The sequence below is a fragment of the Thermobia domestica genome, chromosome 3 (assembly GCF_964235325.1).
Source record: "Thermobia domestica chromosome 3, izTheDome1.hap1.1, whole genome shotgun sequence".
NCBI classification, from domain to species: Eukaryota; Metazoa; Arthropoda; class Insecta; order Zygentoma; family Lepismatidae; genus Thermobia; species Thermobia domestica.
In genome coordinates, this window is record NC_137456.1 from 7,301,637 (window position 1) to 7,323,392 (window position 21,756).

General features: G+C 37.2%; 1 protein-coding gene across 7 annotated transcripts in view; it reads left to right on the forward strand.

The window, feature by feature from the left end:
* Nmdar2 (glutamate ionotropic receptor NMDA type subunit 2) overlaps positions 1–21,756 on the forward strand; it is an 850,349-nt gene that overhangs the window by 620,300 nt on the left and 208,293 nt on the right. For all 7 annotated transcript variants that reach the window (XR_014130890.1, XR_014130891.1, XM_081753987.1 and 4 more), the window contains exon 3: positions 19,285–19,472. Coding sequence is in view for 5 of the 7 variants with exons in the window: in XM_081753987.1 (XP_081610113.1) it covers positions 19,285–19,472 (188 nt within the window). In the remaining 2 variants the exon portion in view is untranslated. The remainder of the gene's footprint in view (positions 1–19,284; positions 19,473–21,756) is intronic.

Here is a 21,756-nt window from a genome sequence, read left to right on the forward strand (position 1 = left end):
AAAACGTGAAGTTGAATTATTGTACTTTATAACAGATTATATAGGTTATGAAAGGGGTATTTTACCTGGGAAGACTGAACTTAGAGACAAGGAAGACAAAACTTAGAAGGGGGGAAATTCCCAGGCTTCCCTGCCTACAAATAAATCCCTGACTATAGGTACCCGTGACGAACGACGCCGTGCTGCTGATTTACTGTACCTATATAATATTATATATGGTGAAGTTGATGCTAAGTTCTTATTATCACAGATTAACTTTCGGGTTCCTCCGCAGCGATCTTGTTTTCGTAATATACTAGCTTACGAGACACCTAGGTTATCAATTGTTAAGCGCTCCTTGTTCTACAGACTAGGGCACGATTACAACATATCTGAACATTTTCACTATTGAACGAAGCTTTAGAAATTAACTGAAGAGAATGTTGTAAACTTAGAGGTGATCTTTCTTTTGTTTATATTTGTTTGTTTCTTTTTCTGTCCTTTTCTTTTATTTGTATTTGATCTTTCTTTTCCTTTTATTCGTATTTGTTTTCCTTTTTCTTTCTTTTATTTCTATTTGTTTTTCTTTTTCTTCTTATAGTTATGTTTTCAGTGTTGATCTTCAGTTTCAGCCAAATAGCCTTGTGCTGTAAGAAACTTAGTTAATAAATAAATAAATAAATAAATAAGTGGTATTAATTGAGAAATATCTCATCATACAAACCAAACTTCTTCAAGTGGAGTACGTGATACTACTCTTTGCTATATTGATAATAGTGGACTCTTTTAGGAAATCGTTTAGTGATATTACAGGGTTAATATGCCCATGAAGCTTACTTCGGTACAGTGAGTTGCATTAAGGTATTTGTCAATTACGTTGTACTATTATGATATAAAAAAATTGAGAAAAAGAAAACAAAACTTAATCGAATTGAAATTGTGTGATTTAATTAGCTTTCCATTGTAAATTTTCAAACATTCATCATTGGTATCACTTTAGAAACACTTACATTATGAATTGCTCTCAAACTGCATTTCGATAACAAGAAAAAACTGTAAATAATTTCAAATCTTTCGCTTCAAGTCTAAACGTTTTGAGTTAAATGAAAGAGTAAGGGAACAAGCGTAAAGAAGTACAAAGAACCGAAGAAAATGACATTAAAGGAGAATGACTTATGGCAGTGATTATTTCACAGGGTGGCTCGGTGTTAAATCTACCTACCATTACAAAATTCTCTTCATTTTTTTAAGTTTTTCGATCAGGTTCAACACGATTTACTAGCATTCTGGTAATATTACTTTCATTCCCTGTTTATTTAAAGATTATTCTTTCCTCTGAGTAAAATTTTCACCCACTTGAGGAAACAAAATCAAAGTGCTGTCTATTTAAAAGTTATAAAGACTTGACTTAGAAACTAAAACAAAATTCCTTCTGACAAGAAGGCAGCATTCATCGATCAGAATATAAGATAAATGTATTTGTTTGTGGATGCATTTTCTTTTCTAGTTCATAAAAATATTGTAAAATAAAACTTCTGTGAAGGAAGGGGGAAGTAACGGTTATTAGAAGCAAAATAGTTAGTAGAACCTGAAGACATGTCAGGTATAGAACCTGAAGGAAAGATATAAAACAGATTATGCTCTTCTTTCTATAGTTTAGTTTCAGTAAAGTATTGGATTTTAATGTGAAGATAAAATATCAAGGGTTGAAGTAATAAAGGAAACCTTTAGGAAGAGAAAGAGAGCATTTTGTTGTTCTTGAACAAGTTGTACTGCAAACAATTCCAAAGGTTCGTGAGGAGTATCTTGGCTCCACACCGTACGTTTCAGAGTGATTTCTTTTTTCTTTTCATTTCTTTTTAAAAAAGGACCACTGTCATTTTGAGTTTAACGATGAACTTATTGGTTGATATTAAATTCAGGTAGAGATACAGAAGGTCGATCGGGATATATCCGGAAGATTATTAAAGTATACTTATTCTGTGAAAACCTGTGCTGCCACCAGCGATTATATTGTATTGGACACCAACATCATCTACAACATTGCAATTTCCACTGCAACAATCTATGTTATAGCATGGATATAAAATTTTCAATCCATTTCTCTCTGGAAATTTTTCGTAGATGCTGGGGACAACATTGTTGATGTTGTTTTATTGAAGTTTCGTCAGATCTTTTGTCAGTATTGTCACGAAAGGGAAAAACAGGGATATCTGTATCCACCTTCATTTAATGATAAATCCAGGTGAGTGGATCTTGTGGATCCGCATTAGCTCTACAGAAACGAGGGATATCTCTCTGAAAGATAAGTGTCATGATGGATTCCTGAAAGTAGTAATCACTCGCCTTCATGTGTTTGTCCATCTCATCTACCTTCAACTTTCTTTCGTAACCGTATGGGTCGACAATCAAGGTTCCCTGCGGAAACTTTCTCTGTACTGGCAGGAAAACGTTGTAATACGTCCCTTATACCAGACTGTCACAATATGTAATTGTCTAGGTGAAATCATTACCCGTGAAATAAATGTAGGGTTCATCGAATGTGACAACCGTCTTAAATTTTCGTCCCATCAAGTTGTATTTCGGAAATTTGTCTTATATTCAGCAATATGGAGTGCAAAATTGGTGAACCCGGCTCTTATGAACGGACTTCAAAGTAAGATGCGGAAAACGATGTTGCTGACAGTGGACTGTTTCAAAATCTCTAGGACATGTCCATTTGGATAGTGGATTCTACTGACCAGCCAATCGCCGAGTTCCAGGACGCAATTTAGGGGATACTCTAGCTGGAAACCTCGAAAGCTCCGTTTCTTGTTTGGTGTGTGTGTGTGTTAATGTTTCTACATCATTGTCATATGTGTTTGCTTAGCTACGATTTCATTAGCTGTGCTGACTTCGATGATTTTCCCAACATTGTTGTACTATTCGGTTGGAAGTTACAAAAAAAATATACTGTGAGAAAAAAACAAAACAAAAACAAACATGATCCACCGTTTCCAATAACGATTTCCCTTCGACAGCATTTCACTTGAACCAACACCACAGTCAGAAGATACAAGCGAAGGCACCACACTGATAACGACGCGTTTTTTATGGTAATGTTGTAGTTTTTTTTCACGTACGTTAACTGTATACGGTATGTTGAAATTTATTGTGTTTGGAATTGAAAACGAATCTATCTAATAAACAACCAGCCAAATATTTTTAAAATTCTATATTTCATATCTTTCATTTTAACGCCTCACGAATATGTCCTTTAGACTAAGCGAAACAGATAATTAAGGCAAGTAAATGATTATGGAATAATAGGTGGAACGATAAGATGAGAGGAAATGGAAGTAATCCTAGAAAACCTACGATCACAATGTTGTCCACTACAAACTTACGTGGCCGGGGATCAAACCAGGGACACACGTACTAGAGATAAGTCACCGTGTCCCCCTTTCTCTATTTCATGAAACCACACATAAATATACTAAAAAATTGTAATTCGATATTAAAAAGATAATCATGTCTGTTGTTCTGTATGTCTGCGAAACATGGTCGCTTACTCTGAGGGAAGGACGTAAACTGAAAGTATTTGAGAACAAGACCCTGAGACGAATATTTGGACCCAAGAGAAACGAGAATGGGGAATGGCAGAAACTTCATAACGAGGAACTACATTATTTATACGATTTACCGCACATTGTTAGGGTCATCAAGTCTAGGAGGCTCAGGTGGGCAGAATGGAAGAAATTAGGAACGCTTTCAAAGTCTTAACTGGAATACCAATCGGGAAACGACCATTAGGAAGACCTAGACGCAGATGGGAGGACAATATTAAGATGGATCTAGCAAAAATAGGAATACAAAGTAGAAACTAGATCCAATTGACTAAGGATAGAAGTCAGTGGAGATCTTTTTCAGTCACAGTGATAGTTAGTTCCATAGGTCACAGAGAAAGTTAGTTAGTAATTCGATATTTCTATATAGTGGGCATGCACAGATGGTGATCAGAAAAATGGAAACACCTGTAGTTGGCAACACGTCAGATGTATGGGTTGGCAGTGGTATCGTGGTGCCCGCAGCGCCGGACCGCTGGTGGTGGTGTGTTAGGTCGGTCTCCATACTACGTCAGGCACAGTTATGTGGAGTGAGTGTGACGGCAGTGGCTACTGTGTTAGGTGTGTCGCGTGGGACAGTGTCGAAGGTGATGACGGCCTACACAACACACGGGAAAACCACATCGGGGAAGCGGAACAGTGGGCGGAAGAAAATCATGAGTGACAGGTCACGCCGGGTATTAAAGCGCATTGTCACGCAGAACCGTCGTGCCACTGCGGAGCAAGTGACTGAGGAACTCAATCAGCACCTCCCCCACCCTGTTTCGACAATCACAGTCCGCCGCGAATTACGTGACATGAACTTACGGGGTCGTGTTGCAAGGGCCAAACCGCTCATCAGGGACCATAACGCTTTCGCACACCGCAAATGATGGCGCGACCATGCAACTTGGACCGTTGAGGACAGCAAACGTGTGATATGGTCGGATGAGTCATCCTTCACCCTATTCCTAACCACGGGCCGTGTTTATGTATGGAGAACGCCGAAAGAAGCTTATGATCTGCAGTGTCTCCGCCCAACTGAGAAACATGGCGGCGGCTCGGTGATGCTGTGGCCGTCATATCATGGTTTTCATTGGGTCCTGTGGTCACACTTAACGGACGAATCACTGCCAACGATTATGTCGCAATTTTAGGAGTCCACTTGCATCCTATGGTCCGGATGTTGTACCCGGACAATGACGCCATCTTCCAGGATGAAAATGCACCCATTCACACAGCTGGCGTTGTTGCAGCGTGGTTTGAGGAACATCGGGATGAAGTTCAACACCTCCCCTGGCCCACCCAATCCCCAAATCTCAACATATTTGAACATCTGTGGTCCGTCTTGGAAACACGACTCCGGCGACGATTTCCACCTCCATCCTCTCTCACAGAACTGGCCGATGCCCTGCGCGAGGAATGGTGTAAAATTCCATTTACTACATTCACAACCTCTATGCCTCCATCCCACGTCGCATCAAGGCTGTTCTGAAGGCGAAAGGTGGCCCGACATCATATTAATCTGGTAAGTTGTAATTTCGTTCAGGTGTTTCCATTTTTCTGATCACCATCTGTATATATTTTATACATAGTACACACAGTATGTATAACATGATAAAGTAGGGATGGAATGTAAACATTTAGGTACTGAGGAACCGTAGCCTGTATAGACAGGAGCTACGTGGTACTACAGAAAACAATAACTGAAATGAGAAGTAAACATGGCTATAATGGAAAGAATAACATTTGGACTGGTAGTGGATAGACGTCATAAGTTTCAAGCGTTCTTTACTAAAAGAATTTGCCCGTTCTTCACAGAAGGAACAAAACAAAACGATTTGGAATTTGAACAAAGGAAACAGAATCGACCCGAAAGTTCTTCTTGGAGAATTCTGTCTTTAAGGTTGGCTCTTTCTTTTGTTATTTTTACGTTCTCAACTTCTCTAGTGGAGGAAGAAAGTAATGACTAAAACAGACAGAGGTTTGCGTATACCTAATGGTTGTTACCGTCATTTTGTTTTTCTGGTAGCACAGTTGCCAACTATTCCAAACGATTTTGTAGCTTAGTCTTATAAAAAATCATGCTTCGTAAAAGGAAATTTTAGATTTTCAAATAGGAAGCTTCTAATGTTCCTTGAATTACGGTTTTGCATTCAAAGTCCATACTCGCTGTATATATATATATATAAAAGTCCCGAGTGGTTAACTAAATGTGTCATCAACGCCAAACCCAAACCGATATCGTTTGGAAAGAATCAGTCTTTTTAATTATACAGGGTGTATCAAAAGAACTTTACAACTTTGGAAACTCATATTGATTTATTAATATATCTGACTGACATAGTTTTGGTATCATTGTGTAGCACAATACATTACTTTTTGACTCACGTAGTATACTAGTTGACAAACAAGCCACCGCAAGCGCTAGCGGCAGTTGGAGCAAAGATGGCTGTCTTCATTGTTTCAGGTAAATGGATCAGGCGAAATGGGCCAATTTCTGGCCCCCATGTTCACCGGAGCTGCCACCTCTTGATTTTTTGTTTCTTTTAGGAGTTTTTGAGAGAAGGATACCGTGTTTGTTACACCCTTACCAGCTTCTGTACCGGAGCTCGAAGCTAGGATTTATCTCGCAATTAAACAAGTCACATCTGGTAATCGACTTCAGATGGGACGTGTGCTTCATCACCAATGAAGTCACATTGAGTCTCTTTAGGTAAAAAGAAAAAGAAAAAGAAAAAACTGATATATTTTGGTACAAGATTACACCAAAACCGTGTCTGTAAGCAAAATAAATAAATTAATATTAATTTTTTAAATTTGTAAAGCCCTTTTTGATTCATCCTGTACTAAGTACATGTCTCTTGAATACAAAATTCTGAAGACTTTTGGATATTTTTCGAAAGTCATATAATCTAGGTATGTGTGCACCCATAGCTGGTCCCAGGTTTGCAGTACTTCCGTAAAACATACCCACAAAAAAAACATATTTTCTTGCCTCCAAACGTTTTTCATATTATTTAAATGTATATAATCGAAATGGAGATAAAAATATTTTTTGAGAAAAAAAGAAAAAGTGTTCGAAATGGGCGAAAAAACAGACAACAACAAAACAATACCCTTTAGGACTCTCCTGCTCATCCAATAATTACGGCCTGCTAATTTAATATTCTTCAAGAACTCTTTTTAGTTCTAGCAAAGAGCGCATTGCGTTAATTTGGATATTTTTAAATACCGTTGCTGTTAATTACGATATCCTGACATTCGGACCATTCTTATTTTTTTTTAGTTTGAAGACCACTTTAATAATAGTTCCTATCCTTCATGGTCTTGGTGTTCCACAAGGAGAGAAAACCTATTTAAAAAATCCTCAACCTACCTAAATATTGAAAACATACCTTAATGGCACTGTCACGGGATGAACATAGACCTTAAATACTACAATATCCAATGTTATAAAGACACGCGTACTCTACCAATTTCGTATTGGTAACCTTGGTGTTTTAGCAGAAATAAACTGCTTGTCATAGGAGAATGTTTTATATCTGAATTTACTAGTCTTTTAGTAAACATTTAGCAAATGTAGTGTTTTGGTACAGTGTAATGAATTGCTATAAGAAGGGAATATATTTCTCTCTCACTAATCTGCTGTTGGTGAAGTAGATGGCTTCTGTTTTATGAATCTGGAAACGGTTCGTCTTTGTATTTCCATTTGCATTTAGTTTAGCGTCCCTTTCAGCAGCGAGGCTAGAATTAACGTGAAATCCGAACCACATGAGCTCCCATTGGGAATCGAACCGAGGTCTCCCACACCAAAGGCGCGTACGCTAACCACTTAGCCACGATGGAGGTCGGTTCGTCTTTCTACATCGACGAATGAGACCAAACTCAAAGTCCTCTAGATTTAAAAAGATATGCAATGCAGCTTAGAATGACAATAGGTGGTTATTAAGAGTGTTACTTCTTATAGGAAAAAGTTGAGCTCAGAGTTAGGGTTGTGGACTCTGCTAAGGTGTTGGTTTGCTAGTTACGAGTGGCTGCATGAACCAAGGAAGTCCTCAGTTTATATATACACCACGAAAGAGATAGTACTGAAGCGTGGAAAAGTACTGTCTGTGGTGTCTCAAATCCAAAATCTCGAAGTGTGTAGAAAAATGTCAGTTTGAGAGAAATACGTTCTTCAGCATAATGTAATTAGGAAGTTCTTACAGTTTGTTACAATTTGTTGCTCACCCAGGTTTATACGACACGGAAGTTATACAGTGAAGGCAAGCAGCATAATTCAGATATGTAGATATAATGCTACAGTACAAACCCTCAAATCCGAACTAATTAGGGCTGAAGCCTGTTCGGATTTCGGGGGGTTCGGATTACCCGGGAAATAATATTACGTACTTATTTCGTCACTGAATTGGTGTTAAAACAACGACTGAGGTTAGACAGGGTGGCCCAGTGGTGATTTTTCGTGTGAATCCTAATCCAGTTGACCTAAAATGATTTCATTGTTTTGGATTTTTAGAAATACGTAAGTAGACGTAAACTATTTCCTATTTTATCTAAACTTAACTGTATTTTATAACGTTTTGAATAAGCATTAAGTCTAAAAATGTTAAAACCTTAAAATTTGTGTGATTAAATCTATTTTGTTTTTCATTTTCCAGCTGTAGTTAATTCCCCCCCCCCCCTGAGAACGTGTTCAGATTTGCCGGGTTTTCGGATTTGAGGGGTTGTACTGTATTCCTTTCTAGTTTGTATAGATAGTGTAACAACCAGATAAGGAATCAAAAGTAAGAAATCCTTGTGCGTCAAATAAACATTAAGATTTCGATAAAATTATAAAATATTGATTTCCAATTTAAATGTTATATCATAATACGAGAGGAGTCCGAAAATAAGTTTCCCCTCTCGTTTTCCCCAGAAAAGCAAGCAACAATGGGGGAAACCAGACAGCTGTTGCCACCACAACACACCCACACAAACACAAATGGGTGTCGTTCGCCCGTGATTCTGCAGATGGCGCCGTCGCAGATCCTGCGCAAAACGGAGAAAAGTGTCTTAGTTTGAGCCTGGTAGCTATGGAGAGAAGGCGCGTTTTGATGTCGTGGAGAAAGAAACATGTGCGAGCCGTTGTTCACTATGAATTGGCACGTGGCTTATCGGGACCAGAAATTCATAACATCTGGTGTTCTGTTGTTGGATGACAATGCGAGACTATGCTCAGCGACGGCCACGCAAAACCATATTGCAACTCTTGGGTGGGAGCGCCTTGCCCATCCACCATATAATCCTGATCTCGCACCCATTGTCTTCCATATGTTTCCGGCTTTGAGGAAGACTCTCGGCGGCAGGCGCTTTGGAAGCAATGCTGAAGTCACAAAAGCTGTTCGACCCTCCTTACGTATGCAGAGCCCTGCATTTTTCCTGGAAGAGTTTTTGAAGCTTATAGATCAGTATGACAAATGTCTCAATGTATGTGGTGCTTATGTGGAAAAATAAAGGTATGTCTGATCTTTAATATCAGATGCTATTTTTGGTTTTGCATCCCCACCTCTGTTCACAGTCGCCTGAGGAAACTATCCTTCGTACTAACATCATGCTTTGTTATCTAAAGGTCACTTACAATATTTTAATCATGTTTCTAGAACTACGTTGCGCCTAAATGAATGATATTCGTACCCTTTTAGAGCTCCTTCGTGAATATGCGGTTAGCGTATGAGCCTTTCGAGTGGGAGATCCGGGCTTGATTCCAAGCGGGAGCTGATGTGGTTCAGATTCCACGCTAATTAGTAGGTTCGTGTCTCATATAGCCCTCACTGCTAAACAGGACATTAAACCCAAAAACAACTCAACTCAACTCGTACCTTTTCTTATAGAATATCCAGGATCGATTTCCGTGGAACCGCAAGTAGGATTAATCTCACGTTAGATTTTAGGTCCAACTTTTTTTTATAGCTTCCATGTTGGAAAGACATGCGAAAAACTTACGCAGCAAACCAACATATCATTAATTTTTTTATATGTTCTAGAGATGGTAAAACTGCTTTTTAAGTTACCTCTAAGGTCTTTTGACATAAAGAGAAGATGAGACAGAAAAGGGAAACCACAGTCATTTGAAATGTTCTTCTCAGAGATTCACCCAATATATATATATATCTTTTTGTAACAATTTCAACCTAAAGAGCAGTTGAAAGGGAATTTTCTTCCCTGCGAGAGGAAAATTGGATTCGTTACTGTAGGTTTTGCAGACACAGCCTTTACGATTGAGCAAAGCGTGAAAAGGAGGGGGAAAAAAAGAAAAAAAAGATACATTGGTATAAAACGGAAGGCATTAAAAAGTAACGGAAAATGCGGAATTAATCTAATAAACCTTTGCTTAATAGGGATATCGCCGTACATGAAATTTTATTAGCAGTAATTAGATGAATGATCCTCTCCAGCTTCTATGTAACACATTATTTCTCTGATTGTTTAACTTTATTTCTGAAGCATTGTTCTTTCGGATACTAAACCGGCGGTTTTTTAAAAAAATGTACATTCTGCAGTGGGAAATCCTTATTATTCTATTACGATGATAACGAATTTTCCATCTTTCAAACGAACATAGTGCGCATTTTTTTTAAAAAAATTCTTGGAATAAATCTATTTCTGAAGACTTGTAAACATGACTGAACTAACTAGCCATAGTTGCTAATTGGAAAGATTCGTTTTTATTTTATTTTGTTCAGTTACAATGGTGTCTCTTGAGCGAAATCTTATCGGTAAAATTGAAAATTTTATCACTAGAACCTAAAGGAAGAAATCTCACCTAATATTCTAGTATTTATATACAATAGCCATCATTGGTTTGAAGCAGGGTCGGATTTAGGAGGGTGCACTGGTGCACGTGCACCCCCCTTCGTTGTAAATATACACTATCTAAAACGAGAAGCTGGGAGTGAAAATAGCAACATTTTCTGAAACTTTCTGCCATTATTTTTCCGTTTGGGGCTTAAAAGAAAGCAGAGCTTTGCAAGAGGAATAGTTTAAGTCAGTATTCTTAATGTTGAAGGAAAAGGATTCACCAAGCAAATGAATATAGCATTTGTTTTGAAGGGTTTCAGTGTGATTGATTATTTTGTTAGTTATCGGTGCACCCCCCCTCAGAAAATCCTGGATCCGGCCCTGGTTTGAAGGTTATTGTTTCATTTCAGAATCAATGCTAGAGAGGTAAAGTTTGACGTATAATGAGACAAGTTGGCAGTTCTATCAGGATTCGAGCTCAGGATCACAAGCACAGAACACAGAGGCTTTAATTCTTTGATGTCTCGTTATTCGCGTTCAAATCCTGCTACCATCGCTACGACCTGTGGTGTTCATACAGTTTCTTCCAACATTACTTTGATCCTTAGGTTACGTATCCGTTGAAATTACCAAACACAAACATATGAAGAACAGTTGCCTTCCACTCACTGATGTTGTTGTGTAATAAAAACAACTAACTAACTCTATGGTCTATGGAACCCAAAGGTCCATGCCTGCGATTCACAAAATCTCTCCACTGACTTCTATTCTTAGCCAATTGGATCTAGTTTCTACTTTGTATTTCTATTTCTGCTAGATCGATCTTAATATTGTCCTCCCATCTGCGTCTAGGTCTTCCTAATGGTCGTTTTCCTATTGGACTTCCAGTTATGACTTGAAAGCTTTCGTATTTTCTTCCATCCTGGCTACATCGCCTGCCCACCTGAGCCTCCTAAATTTGATGACCCTAACAATGTTTGTTAAATATGCAGTTCCTCGTTGATAAGTTTCCGTCAATCCCCATTTCCGTTGCTCTTCGTTTCAAATATTCGTTTCAGGATCTTGCTCTCAAATACTTTCAGTCTACAATCTTCTCTCAGAGTAAGCGACCATGATTCGCAACCATACAGAACAACAGGCATGATTATCGTTTTATATATTTTATGCTTAAAATTCCTCGAGAAAACTCGGGATGAAAAGAAATTTTGAACTGAATTACATATATAACAGGAATTCCCTATTTTAGTCAACATTTATTTTTTGCGTGAGTATTGTTTTCGTCTGGTAATATTGATTCTAGATATTTGAATGTATCCACTCTGTCGAAAGTATTATTTTTAATAATTTGACGCATCCATAATTTGGCGTATTACGATCCCGACGAAGAAGCACAGAACGTTAAAGTTCTGAGGATTAGAATAACTAACTAACTGTATGGTCTGTGGAACCTGGAGGTTCAATGGCGCGTTTACAATAAGGAATTAGTCCCAGAAGCGACAGTTCTATTAGCGACAGGAACTGTTATCTGTCCTATGAGCAACCGATTCATTTTCATTGAGATGATGGAAGATGATATGATTCCCTCTCGTGAAATATGTTTGCCTCCGGCGCTATTAGCGCCCGAACAACCTTGCTACGAAAAATGTACGTGCCAGTAATACAGTTCATCAAATATATTTTCCCTCTACAGTGAGTGCAAATAAAACGTATTTTAATTTTGAGTTAGATTTGACATAAAACATATGAAATAACTTAGCGAGACAACAGGGAAGTTTCCATGAAAAGTATATTCCTATGTAATTATTGAAAATCCAGTTGTAATATCCCCTTTCTTCAAAAGCTCTGTTTTTTGTACTTAATTTGATTCAAATCTAATTACTCACTAAGCACAGTAATATATTTTATTTTGAAAAACTTAAACGTGTAACAGTTTCGCCAACTATCTACTTTTTAGACTTCCAAAGACACTGAATAAAATGATAAAAAGAAGTAAATGATAAAAGCTTTTGAGATTCTTTACATCTGATTGGCTATTCTCAACCAATCTCACCAATTACAATGCAGTTCACTCTAAACAATCCAAAAGGTAAACAAACTCCTTAAACTACCTTCCTCCCTATTGTAGGCTACTAAAACGTAAACTAATTGCTTAATTTGCCTTCCTTCCTTGTTTTGACTTATACATAAAAGCTTGTCGCATAGCAATCTAAAATAATCCCTTGTAACTAGACGAACTGTTAAGTCCTGCGAGAGATTTGTAACTTGTGTAATAATTTCTTCGAATACATTTTTTTTAGATTTCTTTGATATCCTCAAGTGGTGAACACCCTCTTTCTATCGACGCCCGATGGGAAGGCAGGGATCACCCCCTGGCTCACGAAAATGTATACGTAATATAGCAAACCACGTATATTAAATACCAGATATACCAGACATGGTACAGCAACCATGAAGATGCCCCTCCCTAGAAAATTTTCTTCGGGCGCTCCTACCTCTTTCTGATTTCTTTCTTATGCCATAAATATATTCAATCTAAACTTATGCTCCGCATCATTTTAACATGAAATTTTTAATTATATTAGAATCATAGACAAAGGCGGAGCTACTCTAAATATTTAGATAGTTTTCCCCATGATATAGTCAGTGTATTCATAGAAAGTAATTCAAAAATATAATATTAGGAAAAACGTATAAAATATTGTTAGTGTAATGAGAGTAATCTCATGTATTAAATTCAGGTAGAGCAAAATTTTTCATAGTACATTTTGTTAGGTTCTAAATCGCATGAGCATGAAACAAGTTAACGAAGAGAGAACCTTGTCTTCTTCCATTATCTTAGTATGAACGAATCGGTGACTCATAGAGCAGTTAACAGATCGAATCGGTCGCTCATAGGACAGTTAACAGTTCCTGTCGCTAATAGGAATGTCGCAAGTGGGACGACACCCACAATAAGCTCTCCATTGACTTTTATCATTAGTCATCTGCATCCAGTGTCTACTTTGTTTTATCATTTAACTTTTCGTTATTAACTTCGAATCCTGCTTTCATCGCTATGACATATGGTGTCCATACGGTTTCTTCCGACATTACATTAATCCTTAGACCACGTATTCTTTGAAATTATCAAACAAAAAGTATGAAGATCAGTTGGCTTTATTTACTGATGTTGGTGTCAAATAAAAATAATGATGCAATTCTGTGTATGTTACTAACCATCTTTCTGTGAAGAGTATTTCGTCACCTTTAATTTTGTTATAGACATGCGTTTGATCTTTTTCGTTATACTATAGCATGCAAAGAAACAGTTACAAATTAACATGTTGCTAACTAACAATTTCCTGGTGCAAGAGTACTTAAAGGGCCATGACCTATTAGCCGATTTGTGCCACTCATGCGTTTGGTATGATGTATAGTCACCACATGGGTTTTCCTGGCCTTTAATACTCATTTTCTAGGCCGAATTTGCTTCTTTCTTTACATAGCTCTGCAATTAGCGTCTCGACACTGGTTGGACGTCTATATCATCTTATGAATGTAAACGGTAGTTTTATCTTCTGACCAGAAACTACACTATTTGATTTCGCATTTCTGTATACCATTAGCATGTAATTATAAAATGTAATTTATTTGTTTATTTATTGAACAAATTCCCATATAGAGCATAACTTTGCCATTTTACACAGGGACATGCTAACAAAAGAAAGAAAGAAAAAAACAAGACAACAATAACAACAACATAGAAAAAGAGAGTGTAAAAGTAAAACTATTCCGTCAAAACTCGTTTAATTGCTCTTTCAAACACTGGGTAGCTCGAAAAAAAATGTCCACATCAGTTGTTACTTGATTATGACAGTTTGGTATTCTATAAAAAAGAGACCTCTGTATAATAGCCAACCTAGGACGGGCAAGATGGAATAGGTGGGTATTCCGAGTGATGCGGGAAGGGACACGTAAGGATAGTTCCTGAAGTAATATTTCCGATCTGAAGTTTCCATGAGCTATTTTATGTAGATATTTCAGGTCAGAGATAATTCTGCGTACTTCAGGAGTCTGAATATTAAGATGTGGCAAGAGTTCCTTCTTAGATAATAATCGAAGTGCAGGAACACGAAAACGGACTATAGCGATAAAGAAATTGAGAACAGAATCAAGTCTGGAGAGATGTGTAGGTGCTGCCATGGCCCATATGGGAGAGCAGTATTCGATCTTGGGCGCTAATTACGGTACTATGTTTGCAGAGAGGGGAATAACATATTTTGATTTGAAATAAACTGCTGATCTCATCTCGTGCTGTCGCACTTCACATTTTCAAATTTCTAACCAGAGAATAACAAAACCGTCTTCATTCTCTAGGGATTATCATGTCTAGGAGAGGCCTTCTTAACTTATTTTACGACATTCCTTTTATGATCCTCTGCCACACGGTATACAGTCATCGTTGATCCTGTAAAAAAACAAAATTGCATTCAGTGTTGCCACAGTCCTAGCTCTGAAGTGGGCTGAAAAATAGTACCAAACTGAAACAAAACGGGTTGAATTCATTATTTTATACCTGTGGGCCGCGGTGGCTCAGTGGTAGAGCGTTCACCTCTGGTGCATAATGTTGCGGGTTCAAACCCTGCTCCCGCTAAGTGAACTTTGTGGTGGACAAACACCGTGTGCGTGGGGTTCCTCGGGGTTCTCCCGTTTCCTCCCACTTTCATCATTCCACCATTTCATTCATTTCTCATAATCACCGTCTCCTTTAGCATAATCGTGGGACGTAAAACTCAAAAATTTCATTTCCTTTTCATTATTTTATACCAGTGTAATAGACAGACTCTATAACACGAAACTAAAAGAGGTTAAGTTCTAGAACACTCCCCCCTCTGTTGACGTGGGATCGTCCCTGATCTAACTTTAGGCCTGTACATAAAGTTTGTTACAACGCGTCAATATGGCTCTATTAAACGCGGAAATGTTCGGGTATCTTTACATTTGTCAATATGGCATCACTAGTAAACAACTTAACCCGGTAAGCAGGTAACTACGTCAGTATATTTTTTCGTGCTATTATCATTTTGGTGTAGAATTCTTGCAACGGCACATAAATTATAGACTTACTTGAGTACATGTTTTTGTTTTTCTTCAGAATATTTAACACTTGACTCAACGTGTGTGCTTCTTTGTTTTTAAGATTTTAAGCTAAAATTTCCACCATACTGTTTCTTTCTAGTCTCCATGCGTGGTGCGGATGCGTCCATCTAGCGTCATTTGTTTCCCGGTATAGTTCGAATTACGAATTTTCCACCCAAAGTTCGTAGCGTTATGCGGCGCAACGTCACAGAATAAATGTTCAACAACATTTTTTAAAAGAGTTCAACACACAGTATGAGTAACGTGAGATGTATTAAAAGTCTTACTGACACTTTTGAAAATGTAATAGGAATTTGTTAAATAGTGCTGAATTGGGTAGAATTGTATAATTTTCACAAAAGGGGCTGAAAATGCCAGCGTGGTACTAACGGGTCCATGAGTGACAAAAAGGGCTGAATTTTGTACAATTGTGTCAAGTGTGGAAACACTGATTGCACCAATAACTGTAAGTTTAGTGAAATGTCAGAAACAAATCCGTATTGACATAAAACATGAGTAATATTGACCTGAGAATGATCTTTCTTTACTTTATTGGAAATTGGAGTTTTATTAACTTTGAGTCTTAACCCGTTATGTACTAGAGTGACCATATGGTCACAGTATGTAGCGTTCTATATTTCAAACTGTAGGTCCCATTACTTTAGTGATATTATTCTCCCACTTTTAACTAGCATTCAAGGACATATAACTTAGCATCCTAAAGCATTTTGAGTGACTTCTAGCGCAGAGTTCTCTAGTAGCAACAATTAAAAGTTTTAATTATTTTTCTTTCCCAAGAAAGTCAGCGCCTAAGAGCTACGTAGTATTTATTCTTACCTTTCAATTGATGTAGTTATGTTTTACCCTGTCAATATTTATACTCGAAACATAAAATTATAACTCTATTTATTCTATTTGATTGCTTCTTTTATATTGTCATAATAAAGAGGAAATTTATTTAACGGGATCATATGGTCACGTTAGGCATTTACGAATACATTTGTTCATTATAGTAGATATCGTTACACTTACGTTCCTAAAGTTTCGAAGTACCACAAAGGCTTCACAGTACTCAAATGAATATTTTGGAAAACCAGTAGAACATTAGTCAGGTTTCATTGACAACCTTACAGTATCATTAAAATAATTAGTTTTTAGAATTTGTTTTGATAAATAGTTTACGAGCATAAAATTACTATTCATTTGAAAATCATTAGGTAATGATGCAACTGGTGCTTTACGAGAAAATTGCACCCTAAAGAACTGTCGTGTAAGTAATGCCAAATAAATAAAAAGAAAGGAAAAAACTCGAGGAATTTTTCAGTGCGTAAGTGAAGATAAAGTTGAAATTGTAGTAGTCAAATGGATGGAAAATTCAGCAGTAACCATTGCATCAGCTGTTCATGAAGTATTCCCCACAGCTGAAATCAACCCCAATTCCCGTTTACAACATAAACAGGTCAAAGTGAGACTGTGAAAGAAAGTTGGAGAGTATAAGAGAAGGAGAAGATAATAAATCTATGAATGGAACTGACAAAATGAACTTGAATATTGGCTGATATAGAATTTGTATCCGTAAAAATGGTAGTTGCTAATATTTATATGGCTTGTATCACTGTAAACAATTCTTTGACAGTTATGAATTATCAGATAAAGTATTCCACAACTCAACCCTAGTAGTAGAGACAATTTGCAAACCGCTTGCTGTAAGCTTGAATGGCAAGTCTTCCAAACTTACATCCAGCTTAATTGGAAAACGTGCAAGTATGCCGCAAGCTGGATTCCAGTAACGAAGTTAAATGAAGGCAACCTTGTATTCAGTATTCCATTCAAGCTTGACACAAGTGTTTTACATATCAAATGAAGTCAATAGCCAATGAAAGTCCAGTGATGCTATGGTGCTCTGCGAAGAGTCTAAAGCATCGCTTGCAAGTACAACAAAAGTTAGACTGTATGAAAGCATAAGTTTCAAGTGTAACCGTAGAAAGCCAAAAGCCAAGCACGTGCCAACTGGCTTTCTTGCTACTAGGGCAACTTTCAAAAAGACAGTGTTCGAACACATCTGAATTTACGGAAGGATTAAGATCATTCGAAGAATGACGTACGAATATTGAAAATGGTTAGTTAAATGCGACGGGATCACTCATTTTGTAGAGGCTGTGAAAGAAGAAAAAAATATGTGCGATCTAGACTTGCACCAGCGTTGGCTTCAAACAATGCAAAAAAATATATGTTGTTCTTTGTGTACCGTTCTTCCTTCCCTATCATACTAAATTATCTTGAAGGTAAGAAATACATGAGATATAGTGTCAATAGATAGGAACTCTTTCTTAATAATTGTTTCTACTTAAGAAAAATGTATTACTTGAATAATAGGTCTAATTGTGGAGGTACCATTTGCATTAGAGAAAAGAACACAGCAGGATTAAAACAAAATAGATTTATATACCGGTACTTACACTGGTAGTCATAAAAGACAAGCGTGACCATATGGTCACACTCTGTTACGCCCATAAGAAATGATCCACGTCACAAATTTGGGTAGTTCTGTTTCATTTGCGTAATTCCTAAATGCCCCAAAAATGACAGAAATGATCTGTTTTGAAACAGGAAAAAAAGTTCAGGTCCTAACTAATTAATCAGACTCTGCCTGGAAATTAGTGGTAAATACTTTAATTCCTATTTAACTGAATTACGATGCAAAGTACAAGATCTAAATCATACTATGATGCTACTTTCATAAATTTAACATTAGTATTTTACTGTGCCTAAAACACCAGTCTCTGTAGCCAGATCGTGACGGCTTTCTGTACTTCCGTAACAGCTATGAATCACCTATTAACCGGGTGTTTCTACAAAGATCGTACGAATTGGAAGTAGTTCGCCAATACAATACAATATCAATACACCCTTCCCCTCATACCTATTCTGTCTATTAACACAAAACTTAGAATGGCTTACAAGACAGTGCACGGAGAAGCCTGGGAAACAATTCGGAAGAGCAACCCTGTCCGCATCCAACTATTGAGAGAAAAGGGGAGAACACAAAATGGTTTAGGAGAGTTGGGAATTTAGAACGGTTCACAGTACTGTCAAGCTGAATTGCGCTTCGTCAGTCCTCACAAACTTCCCTGCAAATTTTGCTTCTTCACCTATCCTGTGCTCAAATCATTCATAGTATTCCATCCGTTTATCGGACTCGTTCTCACTCATCGCGAGTAACCGTTTCGGAAGGTAAACTTTCCACTTTACCCGATTCAGAATATGTGTTACACTTGACCGGCTCATCCCGCTTTGACGCGCTCCCTGATTCACTGACTTTCGCGGTGATCGAATGAAATATTGCAACACCGCAGCACTAAACGCCAGACGTGTATCTATTCATGGTTGACCGGATCTTTCCTTCTGCATTCTATTTGGTCGGCTTCAAATTTATCACAAATGTGGGCAATTGTTCCATATGTTGATAGAGTTGTTCCAAACACTGCTAGTGATATTGTACTTCGTGATTGTTCTCGTACTTCCAGTACCACTTCAGTGCAGTCTTGCGTCCAACAAAAAATAAGCGAAATAATTGTTGTACTGGCTTGTTCACCACACACCACTTCTGTATGCGCGGTATAAATGTGCCAGCTCCGCCTACTACAACAAATTTAATACCTTAAAGTATACGACGCATTAGATTAGTAAGATAAGTCTTTTTTGTTCAGAAATCATTTATAACATACAATGAGAACATTTTTGATTTCTCTGTATATATTTCATCAAGGTCTCTTAAATTGAACAGTTTTTTTACGTGTTATTTCTCTTTTGTTTCCCGCAGAGGGCATCTCAGTCGAGTCTTCAGTTGCAGCTGGCACCAACTCTGGAACACCAAACAGCGGCCATGTTGAGCATCTTGGAAAGATACAAATGGCACCAGTTCTCCATTGTTACCAGTCAGATAGCCGGACACGATGACTTCATACAGGCTGTCCGAGAGAGGATTCTGGACATGCAAGACCAATTCAAGTGAGTACACGAATACGTTAACTCTTACTAAAAGAGCAATATTACAAAATAATATTACATTAAATTAAAAGCCTGAAATTAAAGTTGTGAAGTAGTTGATTGTATAAATATACTATGTGAATTGTATACATTTGATAAGAGATTTTAAGTTAACGAAAGAAAACATCAGTATCCTTCCGATGGTGTGTAGCATTAGCAGAAAATGGCCTTCCTAAAGTTAGGATTGCTATATGTCCGTATTTTGTGCCGGCTGTTTGTATTTTTGGGTCCCTCATAATTGTTGTATTGGCTAGTTCACTACAAACAACTTCTGCATGCGCGGTATAAATATGCCAGCTACGCCTACCACGACAAATTTAATACCGTACCGTAATGTCCGTACCGTACTAACAATGAAATAGGAAAATGTCCGTATTTGACAGTTTTTGGTGCTGCCTGAAAATGTCCGAATCGAAATTTAGGTTTTTACTATTAATGTTGGTTGTAACTATGTTACCACGACAGATCAGAAAAGCTGTAACTCCGTACCACCGCTTGTCCTTTATTGTTTGTTTAGGGTTCCATTGTTTTTATTTTATATAAACCATGACAAGTAAACAGAAGAGGAACTGTAGTTTCAATGAAGATTTAAAGGAGTTTAACTTTAAAAAGGTGATTTTTAGGTAAGAAATTTCTAAATATTTCTTCTATCTTTCAGACACCGTATCTTCGATGGGTCGTTATTTTAAGGTTTGTCCGTATTTTGGATCAAAATATTATGACAACCCTACCGAAAGTGTTGTTGCAATTTCAAACACAAGGCGTGCTTCTAGCTCCTGAGTGTTACTAAGAAGATTATTTATTTATTTATTGTACATTGAACACGTTATTAAACACAATATTGTATAGTCATATGTATACAATTCATGAATCTATGTACTACAAGCTAAATTATATGCTCAAAGTATTGATTACATATAAATAGAATACATCTCTTGTATAGCTTTATATTTGGACATTGCAACACATGGTACACACTCTTCTAATAAGCGACATTCCCAATTTATTCCTGCGCTGTGATGATTCTTGAAATGTTAATAGCTGCGAACTCATTTCCCTATGTGTAGCACGAAAGGAGATTTAGGATAATGCCATTGGTTAATCAATTTCATTTTGTATACATTTATTTATAAAACTAACTAGCTAACTACCTCTATGGCTTATGGAACCCGGATGTTCAATGCTACATTCACAGAACCTCTCCATTGACTTCTATCCTTAGCAAACTGAATCAACTTTTTACTTTGTATTCCTATTTCTGTGAGACGTATCTTAACATTGTCCTCCCTTCTGTACCTAGGTCTTCCTAATGGTCGTTTTCCGATTGGATTTTGACCGTATTTTAATTTATTTTCAGGAAGTTCCTGAATTGAATATTGCTATAATTTATTGAACATGACGTATATGATTGATTAATGTTAAATACATTTGTTAGGACAAGACCTGTCGTTGAAAGTGAGATTTGAACCGCTCTCCCACTGACAATCGAAAGCAGATTTTCGTGTATTAAAGGCGCGTACTCTAGCCGCTAGGCTACGAAGTATTGCTATCGGTAAGTGTATATTATTACGAAATCGGAGGGGAGATAAATTAGTTGAATTTCAGTTTAGCGTCCCTTTCAGCAGCGAGGCTATGTGAAACGTGGACCTACTGATTAAAGTGGAATCCGAACCACATGAGCTCCCGCCGGGAATCGAACCCGGGGGAGATAAATTAATCTTAATTGAAGACCTCAGTACAAGAAGGGAACAACTCCAATTTACATTTGGTTAAGGGCTGAAACAAAACATTGTTAAAAATCGATTTATTCTGCTTAAACCTCCAAACTTTTTGTAGAAAAGGGTATTATTACAGGAGTAAAACCTTTATTTACAAAACGTTTGGAGGCAAAAGTATAATAAATTGATTTTTAACAATGTTTTGCTTCAGTCCTGAACCAAATGTAAAAATTGGAGTTGTCCCCTTCTTGCACCGAAGTCTTCAATTTAGACGCATTATTGTGATTTTATTTTAAGTAAAGAGTAAGTAATATTGATTAGACCAGAAATAAAATGGGCAAGTTTAACTACTTCATTTCATCTTAGAAATTTATCTTAAAAGGAAGAGTTTCGTTTTGTTATTTGACAGCTAATGTTTCTAATTCATTCTTTTCACACGAAACAAATGGATAATGCATAGTCAGCTTAGAAGAACGGAACGTATTCACGCCACAATAAATTTTCTGTTCCAAAATTCCCTCCTCTTA